This window comes from Excalfactoria chinensis, chromosome 2, assembly GCF_039878825.1.
Source record: "Excalfactoria chinensis isolate bCotChi1 chromosome 2, bCotChi1.hap2, whole genome shotgun sequence".
Lineage (NCBI taxonomy): Eukaryota > Metazoa > Chordata > Aves > Galliformes > Phasianidae > Excalfactoria > Excalfactoria chinensis.
The window spans coordinates 10,415,131-10,425,317 of record NC_092826.1 but is presented as its reverse complement, the minus strand read 5'-3'; the positions used below and the strand labels follow the sequence as shown (position 1 = coordinate 10,425,317).

At 59.8% G+C, this 10,187-nt stretch overlaps 2 protein-coding genes across 2 annotated transcripts; both read right to left on the bottom strand.

Moving 5' to 3' along the window:
* Positions 1-414: 414 nt before the first annotated feature.
* On the bottom strand, positions 415-3,352 carry LOC140249234 (PHD finger protein 7-like). The gene is made up of 9 exons (XM_072330649.1): positions 3,268-3,352; positions 3,036-3,127; positions 2,846-2,944; positions 2,475-2,599; positions 2,125-2,287; positions 1,919-2,025; positions 1,586-1,696; positions 1,316-1,434; positions 415-1,151 (listed from the first exon to the last, which is right to left on the bottom strand). The coding sequence occupies exons 1-9, from the start codon at positions 3,350-3,352 to the stop codon at positions 415-417; spliced, it is 1,638 nt and encodes a 545-aa protein (XP_072186750.1).
* A 3,242-nt stretch (positions 3,353-6,594) lies between these two features.
* On the bottom strand, positions 6,595-9,468 carry LOC140249233 (uncharacterized). Its single transcript, XM_072330648.1, has 8 exons — positions 9,448-9,468; positions 9,026-9,124; positions 8,655-8,779; positions 8,305-8,467; positions 8,099-8,205; positions 7,766-7,876; positions 7,496-7,614; positions 6,595-7,331 (listed from the first exon to the last, which is right to left on the bottom strand). The coding sequence occupies exons 1-8, from the start codon at positions 9,466-9,468 to the stop codon at positions 6,595-6,597; spliced, it is 1,482 nt and encodes a 493-aa protein (XP_072186749.1).
* Between the last annotated feature and the right edge of the window lie 719 nt (positions 9,469-10,187).

The window sequence follows — 10,187 nt, the reverse complement described above, 5'->3', positions numbered from 1 at the left end:
GGACTTCCCCGATCTATGCTGAAAATACAGAACGGTGCACAAGCAGCAGCCAGGGAGGTCTCTAGAGTGTGAGGAAGATGTGTGCCCAGAACGGGGCTGCAGCTGCCAGCCTGGCCTCCTCCACGGTGTGCGTTGGAAACGTTGCGCCCCGCTGGAGTCGGGGCCAGAACCCAGCTCAGCATGAACCGGGCTGCGGGGAGGAAGGAATGGGTTGGGTGCTGGGGAAGGGAAGCCCGTGGATCCAGGCCCTAAAGCTGCCCACCTCGGGAAAGGCAGAGAAGAACCAAACTGACAGTGGCGTAAGGGAATTAAGTTTTATTGAGATGGATTCAGATGATATTGGATAGGATTAGGGTTAGGGTTTGGGGTTGGAGATGGGATTGGAGCTTGAAGACGGCAGCTCCCATGGCATCATCAGGGCCGGCCGGTGATGTGCTGGGCCCGACGTGGTACCCGGGAGCGGCTCCGCCCCTGGGCTGGCCCTCGCCGCCTGGACCGGCTGGTGCGGCGTCTTCGGGGCTGGCTGTCGGTGTCCGCAGGCCGGCGATGGAGAGGCGAGCGGCTGCGAGTGCGGGCCCGCCCCGGATGTCTGGATGGGCTTCCATCGGCTGTTGTGGAAGCCCTGGAGGACCCCGGTGCTGCCGGTGTGGTGGAGCTGCGGGTGCAGCTCTGAGCACCTGGGGTTGCTGTCTGCCCGCTCCCACGGTGTCTCTGGGGCCGGCTCGCAGATTCTGGGGCCCGGCGCCGCAACGGAGAGCGGCTTCTTGTCCGGGCCCGCTGTCCCTGCCTGCACCTGAGGTTGTATCCAAGTGCAGGGCAGCGCCTCGAGGACCGAGATGTCCCCTGGCTGGTAGAGTCTGTGCTGCTCTCGGCAATCGCAGCAGCATTGTGGGTTCTCCCACGGCGTCCTCGGGACTCATTAAAGATGTTTTCATCCCCGCGCAGACGTGCAGGGATTCTCCTGCGGTCCGTCCTGCGCTGGATGGACAGGCCGCTGCTCTCAGGCACACAGGAACGGTGATCTGGCCCTGATGGTGCCTGGCTGGAGGTGCCGGAGCTGCTGCTCTCTGTTGCCACAGAGCTCTCAGATGGCTGCAGTCCCTGCTGGCTGGTGTTGCTGAGGCCAGCAAGACCTGAGCTGGTGCCGGAGGCTGTAAGGGGAGGCAGGAAAGTGAGCAGGATGGAATTCCAGCCACGGGGTGGAACTGGCTCCCGTTTGTCCTGGGCTGGAGGGATTTGAGCAAGGCCGCTCTGAGCAGCCGCTGCCAGGCCTCGCCTGGTCCAGCCCAGCAGCACATGGCTGTTTGCCTCTTACCGGTGCCCTCTCCAGCACAGGCGTTGCACTCCCAGATGGTTGTGCTGTCGCTCAGGTGGGAACAGAGGCGGTGTGTGCCTCGTGCAGCACAGGAGCTGCAGAGGAGCAGCTCCCAAGGCCTGTGGAAAGCAACGGGTTGTGGCCGTGAGCACAAAGTGCCCTGAGCCAGGGAGTGCCCGGCACAGCTCTGGTGCTCAGTCTGTGCTCCCCCAGCCTGTGGTGAGGCTGCGATGCCAGGCAGAGCCCCAGAGGGCAGCTGAGCTCACTCACCCCTCTCCTGACTGCAGTCTGCCCTGGGGGTAATGGCAGTCGCTGGCCACGCAGCGTCGGTACCAAACTGCCAGTCCTGCGTAGGCGACGTTTTCCCACCATATTGGAATTCTACCAGAGAAGGGAGGGAATGTGATGAGCACTCACTGGCCCAGGACTAAAACTAACCCATGAAATCCATACATCCCCATCCACCTTCTCCCTGGTTCCTGCTTCTCACGGACACATAGGCCCATGTTAATGGCTGCCAAGCGCCAGGCCTGCCGGGGCAGTCCTTGGGCAGGCACAGCTCTTGTGCCCTCACATCTCAAGAGCTGGCTGAAAGACACCAACCTGAATGGGATTCGGATCCCCAGAGTCAGCATGTCTTGCAGAAACGTCTGCGCGTCTCTGCAGTTGGGGCAGTGGAAGCGCTGAAGCCCACAGCCGAGGGCCATTCTCTGCAGCAGAAACACAAGCAGCACAAGCAGTGTGGGTGTGAGCCGGGCCTGGTGCTGCTGAGCGCCTGCGGTGCCGCAGGTCGAGGGGAGGGCTCCTACCTGGATGCAGGCCCGGTGGAACCAGGCGTGTTGGCAGGCTGGGCACACCATGGTGCCGTACGACCTGCTGTCACCTACGGTCTCCATGCAGATGATGCAGGTTGTGTCCGGCTCCGGTGCTGCCTGCACTGCCTGCTGCGGGCGGTGCTCCCAGCAGAAGGCCCTGGGGGGAGATGGAAGGGAAGGGCGAGGTGAGAAGGGCTGCGAGGAGGGCAGAGGACTGGGAAGGAGCCCCAGGCCTTGGCTCTGGCTCTGTCAGGCTGCTGGCAGGTTCACAGCGCGTTCCTCGCTGCTTTGGCTGGTGCTGACAGCAGGGTTGGAGGCCACAGGCCACACCTGGCAGCTCTTACCTGTACAACCCAAAGTACTGGGTGACGCATTGGCCTTCATAGGCGCAGGGCAGATGGAAGCTGCGCTCACATCTTGGCTCTGCGCAGGTGATGCTGGCCCCCGAAATGTCACAGACAAAGCAGAGCTGGAAAGAGCAGAGCAGCCCCCATCAGCTGCAGGCTCAGGGCCTACGCAGAGGGCCCCGCACCGCTGGGCAGGGCACAGGATGCGGGCAGGGCTGGGTGGCACTCTGCAGAGCTGCCTGGTGAACAGGGCTGGTCTGCAAGAGCAGGAATGTCTCCTGGAGCTGGGAGGAGGGGCTGGGATTGCTTTCTTGGGACCAGGCTAAGCTCTCCTGGCACCAAGCTCCCTGTTCCGGTCCAGTGCTCACCGTCTGCTCTGCCTCCACCACTGTGCGCGTCAGGTCTTCAAAAGAAAAACGTTCCTCGTTGTTACCAGAAACGTTATCACAAAGACCGTTGGCAAATCGCTGTACAGTAGGAAAGAGCACGGTCTAGTTAGGGCAGAAAGGAGGGAATCACTGGTGGGAGGAAGGTGGCAGGAGCCACGAGGGAACTCACCGCACAAAACTCATGGTAAGACAATCTGTGAATCCTCTGTTTGAACCCAAGGATGCCCGAGTCCTCATCCTCTAGGCCACAGAGTACGCATGCTGGAGAGGAGAGAGTAACAGTAGTGAGCGCCTTGCGGGGCCAGGTGCTCTCTGGGCTGTCCCAGGGGCTGCTCTGTGCCGGCTGTGCCAGCTGAGGGGCAGGGCCACAGGCCTTGCATGCAGGGATACTTGGCTCTCACCTGGCTCTTCCGAGCCGGCAGCCTCCTGTGTCTCCGCACACGCCGTGCGCGTCGACCGAAACCAAGTGCAGAGTGTCTGTCCCATCACTGCTGGGCTCCGTCCTCTGCGTGCTAACCTATGGGAGAAGAGGGACGAGGCTGAGTTGGCAGCTCAGGCCCCCGAGTGCTGTGGAACCGGCCTCCCTCCCTCGGCAGCCTCAGGCAGCCCCTTCCTCCCTGCTCACCTCACCAAGTCGCACTGAGCTTGGACTGAGCCCCGCAGCCTCAGCTCTGTTCCGCAGCCCGCGCGTCACAATGGCCATTCCATTCTGATGTCATTCTTGGGTGCCCTCATCCCTGTGAGGTGTGATGGCATCACAGAGGGTGGCACGGTAACAGCAGCACAGCTGCAGGCTCGGCTCGGTGTCGCCTGGTTGAGCTCCGCCAAGCGCCGATGTGGGTGGTCATGCACCACGTCTAGATGCCCTTGGCCATGAGGGAATGGTGCTGCAGCTGTAGATGGAGGGGCTGCAGGGGGGAGGCGGCTCTTGCAGCCAGCGCACAGTGAGGGGCCCGGTGCCGGACGCAGCCCTGCTGGAACCCGGCGTGTTGGTGCTGCCAAAGGCACTGGGCGGCACATCCACCCTCCTGGCCCCACCTGAACGCTACGAGGCCTGTGGCTCCAGCAGTGTCCCAGTCGAGCGTTTACGTCTTGCCATGATGTTCTCCAGGCTCTGCCTGTGGACTGTTGCCTGCTGATAGCTGTACCACTCATGCCAATAAACGAGTCACAGAATCACAGAATCTCTCTGGTTGGCAAAGACCTCTACGATCACCAAGTCCCACCGACCACCCCCCCCAGCTGCACACGTCCCTCAGGGCCACATCCCCACGCTTCTGGAGCACCTCCACTGACGCTGACTCCCCCAGCTCCCAGGGCAGCTGTGCCGGTGCCCGACCGCTCTTTCAGCACAGATGTTCTTCCTGACATCCAATGGGGACCTCCCCTGCTGCAACGTGAAGCCGTTCCCTCTGGTCCCATCACTGTTAGCTGGGAGAAGAGGCCAACCCCCACCTGGCTACAGCCTCCTAAAGCCAACATCTTGTGTGGGGAAGCCTTGCACTGGCACCGACTGGATCTGATTAATTAACAGAACGCACACCGTGTCCTCAGCCAGTGCTCAGCAGCTCAGTTGTAGTAAACTGAGCACATCCCGGCCATGTATGGATGTTACCTTTAGAACAACCCTGTGAAAGCATCATCTCCATAGGGATAGGGAAATATAAGCAGAGTGAATGAAGTTATTTGCCCAAAACCACATAGGGAATCTTGGACACAGCTGTGGTCTCCTCTCTGTTAGACCTCACTGCTTCTGGAATTAGTACATCCCTGCCTGGCTGGTAAAACCAAATGGAGCTCCTGGACAAATGAGTGAGGAGCTTCCAGGACCTCAGCCTTGAATTTGAAAGATTCACATTTCTAAATCTGTTGCATGACTTTACTGTCCAGTTTTGGACACCTCAGCACAAGAAAGACATGGAGGTACTGGAGCAGGTCCAGAGAAGGGCAACGAGGCTCATTAAGGGCTTGGAGAATCAACCCTATGAGGAGAGGCTAAGGAAGCTGGGGCTGTTTAGTCTGAGGAAGAGGAGGTTGAGGGGAGACCTTATTGCCGTCTTCCAGTACCTGAAAGGTTCTTACAGTGAGAGTGGAGCAGGTCACTTCTCACTAGTGACAAGTGACAGGACGAGGGGAAATGGCCTCAAGTTGCGCCAGGGCAAGTTTAGGTTGGATATTAGGAAGAACTTCTTTACAGAAAGGGTGGTTAGGTACTGGAATGAGCTCCCCAGGGAGGTGGATGAATCGCCATCCCTGGATGTGTTTAAGAGCCGTTTGGATGTGGTACTCAGGGATATGATTTAGCAGAGGTTTGTTGTTGTGGTATTGTTTTGTGGTTGTTTTTTAAGAGATAGGCTACTGGTTAGGCTGCGGTTGGACTTGATGATCTTCAAGGTCTTTTCCAACCTGAGTAATTCTATGATTCTATGATTCTATAAGAGTTTACCTCTCAGATTCTCAGAATCCCACCTCTGTGACCCAAACAACCATTTTTCTACTCTTATAAAGCTGCCTGGAAGCTCTTTTCCAGTTAGACTAACGTAGTTCATCTCTGCAGTGATTACCCAGAATTGTGACATTCTATGAGAGAGCATTCCTTTCTTCTGTGCAGCATCAGCTACCACTTCAGTCCAAGGCAGACTGGCACTTGCATCCTCTTGCCTTGTAAGAGGACCAGGAAAACCCATCTCATACATATGTGGATGAGAGGCTGGTGCAATTGCAGGAATTCCAGGGTTTTTCTGACACGAGGTGATTTAATTGGCACCTGGCCTGATGGCTGCAGATGGGTTCCGTCTGTCTCAAAAGGAAAAGTGGATCCCAAGCCCAGGAGCTGGGCTTTAAACTAGGTATGAAGGGGGAAAGGGATGAAACGAGGTTTGCTAGATGAGCCTGAGGGAGCAATGATGGGTTTGGGGAGGAGGCCAGTGACTCAGCTGAGTCCTCTACACCAATGCACAAAGCATGGGCAACAAGCAGGAGGAGCTGGAAGCCATTGTGCATCAGGCAAACTGTGACTTTGTTGCCATTGATGAGACAGTGTCGGACAATTCCCATGACTGTATTTCTGCAGTGAAGGGCAATCAACTCTTCAGAAGGGAGAGGAAAGGAAGAAGGGGCATAAGGGCTCTATAAGAGTGTGTTGCTGAGTTTGGGCCTGGGAATAATAAGGTTGAGTCCATGTGGATCAAGGGGAAAGCCAACCAAGCTGACAACCTTGTGGCAGTCTGTTATAGACCACCTAACCAGGATGAATAAATGGACGAGGCGCTCTATGAGCAGCTGGCAGAATTTGTTCCCATGGGGGACTTGGAGGACTTCCCCGATTTATGCTGAAAATACAGAACGGTGCACAAGCAGCAGCCAGGGAGGTCTCTAGAGTGTGAGGAAGATGTGTGCCCAGAACGGGGCTGCAGCTGCCAGCCTGGCCTCCTCCACGGTGTGCGTTGGAAACGTTGCGCCCCGCTGGAGTCGGGGCCAGAACCCAGCTCAGCATGAACCGGGCTGCGGGGAGGAAGGAATGGGTTGGGTGCTGGGGAAGGGAAGCCCGTGGATCCAGGCCCTAAAGCTGCCCACCTCGGGAAAGGCAGAGAAGAACCAAACTGACAGTGGCGTAAGGGAATTAAGTTTTATTGAGATGGATTCAGATGATATTGGATAGGATTAGGGTTAGGGTTTGGGGTTGGAGATGGGATTGGAGCTTGAAGACGGCAGCTCCCATGGCATCATCAGGGCCGGCCGGTGATGTGCTGGGCCCGACGTGGTACCCGGGAGCGGCTCCGCCCCTGGGCTGGCCCTCGCCGCCTGGACCGGCTGGTGCGGCGTCTTCGGGGCTGGCTGTCGGTGTCCGCAGGCCGGCGATGGAGAGGCGAGCGGCTGCGAGTGCGGGCCCGCCCCGGATGTCTGGATGGGCTTCCATCGGCTGTTGTGGAAGCCCTGGAGGACCCCGGTGCTGCCGGTGTGGTGGAGCTGCGGGTGCAGCTCTGAGCACCTGGGGTTGCTGTCTGCCCGCTCCCACGGTGTCTCTGGGGCCGGCTCGCAGATTCTGGGGCCCGGCGCCGCAACGGAGAGCGGCTTCTTGTCCGGGCCCGCTGTCCCTGCCTGCACCTGAGGTTGTATCCAAGTGCAGGGCAGCGCCTCGAGGACCGAGATGTCCCCTGGCTGGTAGAGTCTGTGCTGCTCTCGGCAATCGCAGCAGCATTGTGGGTTCTCCCACGGCGTCCTCGGGACTCATTAAAGATGTTTTCATCCCCGCGCAGACGTGCAGGGATTCTCCTGCGGTCCGTCCTGCGCTGGATGGACAGGCCGCTGCTCTCAGGCACACAGGAACGGTGATCTGGCCCTGATGGTGCCTGGCTGGAGGTGCCGGAGCTGCTGCTCTCTGTTGCCACAGAGCTCTCAGATGGCTGCAGTCCCTGCTGGCTGGTGTTGCTGAGGCCAGCAAGACCTGAGCTGGTGCCGGAGGCTGTAAGGGGAGGCAGGAAAGTGAGCAGGATGGAATTCCAGCCACGGGGTGGAACTGGCTCCCGTTTGTCCCGGGCTGGAGGGATTTGAGCAAGGCCGCTCTGAGCAGCCGCTGCCAGGCCTCGCCTGGCCCAGCCCAGCAGCACGTGGCTGTTTGCCTCTTACCGGTGCCCTCTCCAGCACAGGCGTTGCACTCCCAGATGGTTGTGCTGTCGCTCAGGTGGGAACAGAGGCGGTGTGTGCCTCGTGCAGCACAGGAGCTGCAGAGGAGCAGCTCCCAAGGCCTGTGGAAAGCAACGGGTTGTGGCCGTGAGCACAAAGTGCCCTGAGCCAGGGAGTGCCCGGCACAGCTCTGGTGCTCAGTCTGTGCTCCCCCAGCCTGTGGTGAGGCTGCGATGCCAGGCAGAGCCCCAGAGGGCAGCTGAGCTCACTCACCCCTCTCCTGACTGCAGTCTGCCCTGGGGGTAATGGCAGTCGCTGGCCACGCAGCGTCGGTACCAAACTGCCAGTCCTGCGTAGGCGACGTTTTCCCACCATATTGGAATTCTACCAGAGAAGGGAGGGAATGTGATGAGCACTCACTGGCCCAGGACTAAAACTAACCCATGAAATCCATACATCCCCATCCACCTTCTCCCTGGTTCCTGCTTCTCACGGACACATAGGCCCATGTTAATGGCTGCCAAGCGCCAGGCCTGCCGGGGCAGTCCTTGGGCAGGCACAGCTCTTGTGCCCTCACATCTCAAGAGCTGGCTGAAAGACACCAACCTGAATGGGATTCGGATCCCCAGAGTCAGCATGTCTTGCAGAAACGTCTGCGCGTCTCTGCAGTTGGGGCAGTGGAAGCGCTGAAGCCCACAGCCGAGGGCCATTCTCTGCAGCAGAAACACAAGCAGCACAAGCAGTGTGGGTGTGAGCCGGGCCTGGTGCTGCTGAGCGCCTGCGGTGCCGCAGGTCGAGGGGAGGGCTCCTACCTGGATGCAGGCCCGGTGGAACCAGGCGTGTTGGCAGGCTGGGCACACCATGGTGCCGTACGACCTGCTGTCACCTACGGTCTCCATGCAGATGATGCAGGTTGTGTCCGGCTCCGGTGCTGCCTGCACTGCCTGCTGCGGGCGGTGCTCCCAGCAGAAGGCCCTGGGGGGAGATGGAAGGGAAGGGCGAGGTGAGAAGGGCTGCGAGGAGGGCAGAGGACTGGGAAGGAGCCCCAGGCCTTGGCTCTGGCTCTGTCAGGCTGCTGGCAGGTTCACAGCGCGTTCCTCGCTGCTTTGGCTGGTGCTGACAGCAGGGTTGGAGGCCACAGGCCACACCTGGCAGCTCTTACCTGTACAACCCAAAGTACTGGGTGACGCATTGGCCTTCATAGGCGCAGGGCAGATGGAAGCTGCGCTCACATCTTGGCTCTGCGCAGGTGATGCTGGCCCCCGAAATGTCACAGACAAAGCAGAGCTGGAAAGAGCAGAGCAGCCCCCATCAGCTGCAGGCTCAGGGCCTACGCAGCGGGCCCCGCACCGCTGGGCAGGGCGCAGGATGCGGGCAGGGCTGGGTGGCACTCTGCAGAGCTGCCTGGTGAACAGGGCTGGTCTGCAAGAGCAGGAATGTCTCCTGGAGCTGGGAGGAGGGGCTGGGATTGCTTTCTTGGGACCAGGCTAAGCTCTCCTGGCACCAAGCTCCCTGTTCCGGTCCAGTGCTCACCGTCTGCTCTGCCTCCACCACTGTGCGCGTCAGGTCTTCAAAAGAAAAACGTTCCTCGTTGTTACCAGGAACGTTATCACAAAGACCGTTGGCAAATCGCTGTACAGGAGGAAAGAGCACGGTCTAGTTAGGGCAGAAAGGAGGGAATCACTGGTGGGAGGAAGGTGGCAGGAGCCACGAGGGAACTCACCGCACAAAACTCATGGTAAGACAATCTATGAATCCTCTGTTTGAACCCAAGGATGCCCGAGTCCTCATCCTCTAGGCCACAGAGTACGCATGCTGGAGAGGAGAGAGTAACAGCAGTGAGCGCCTTGCGGGGCCAGGTGCTCTCTGGGCTGTCCCAGGGGCTGCTCTGTGCCGGCTGTGCCAGCTGAGGGGCAGGGCCGCAGGCCGTGCATGCAGGGATACTTGGCTCTCACCTGGCTCTTCCGAGCCGGCATCCTCCTGTGTCTCCGCACACGCCGTGCGCGTCGACCGAAACCAAGTGCAGAGTGTCTGTCCCATCACTTCTGGGCTCCGTCCTCTGCGTGCTAACCTATGGGAGAAGAGGGACGAGGCTGAGTTGGCAGCTCAGGCCCCCGAGTGCTGTGGAACCGGCCTCCCTCCCTGGGCAGCCTCAGGCAGCCCCTTCCTCCCTGCTCACCTCACCAAGTCGCACTGAGCTTGGACTGAGCCCCGCAGCCTCAGCTCTGTTCCGCAGCCCGCGCGTCACAATGGCCGTTCCATTCTGATGTCATTCTTGGGTGCCCTCATCCCTGTGAGGTGTGATGGCATCACAGAGGGTGGCACGGTAACAGCAGCACAGCTGCAGGCTCGGCTCGGTGTCGCCTGGTTGAGCTCCGCCAAGCGCCGGTGTGGGTGGTCATGCACCACGTCTAGATGCCCTTGGCCATGAGGGAATGGTGCTGCAGCTGTAGATGGAGGGGCTGCAGGGGGGAGATGGCTCTTGCAGCCAGCGCACAGATAGGGGCCCGGTGCCGGACACAGCCCTGCTGGAACCCGGCGTGTTGGTGCTGCCGAAGGCACTGGGCGGCACATGCACCCTCCTGGCCCCACCTGAACGCTACGGGGCCTGTGGCTCCAGCAGTGTCCCAGTCGAGCGTTTACGTCTTGCCGTGATGTTCTCCAGGCTCTGCCTGTGGGCTGTTGCCTGCTGATA

Coding starts and splice junctions, on each gene's coding strand:
- LOC140249234 (XM_072330649.1), bottom strand. CDS start 3,352: ATGGGACAGACACTCTGCACTTGGTTTCGGTCGACGCGCACGGCGTGT. Junction 3,128..3,267: donor TGCCGGCTCGGAAGAGCCAG/GTGAGAGCCAAG, acceptor TCTCCTCTCCAG/CATGCGTACTCTGTGGCCTA. Junction 1,435..1,585: donor AGACTGCAGTCAGGAGAGGG/GTGAGTGAGCTC, acceptor TGCTTTCCACAG/GCCTTGGGAGCTGCTCCTCT.
- LOC140249233 (XM_072330648.1), bottom strand. CDS start 9,468: ATGCCGGCTCGGAAGAGCCAG. Junction 9,125..9,447: donor TGCCGGCTCGGAAGAGCCAG/GTGAGAGCCAAG, acceptor CCTCCTGTACAG/CGATTTGCCAACGGTCTTTG. Junction 7,615..7,765: donor AGACTGCAGTCAGGAGAGGG/GTGAGTGAGCTC, acceptor TGCTTTCCACAG/GCCTTGGGAGCTGCTCCTCT.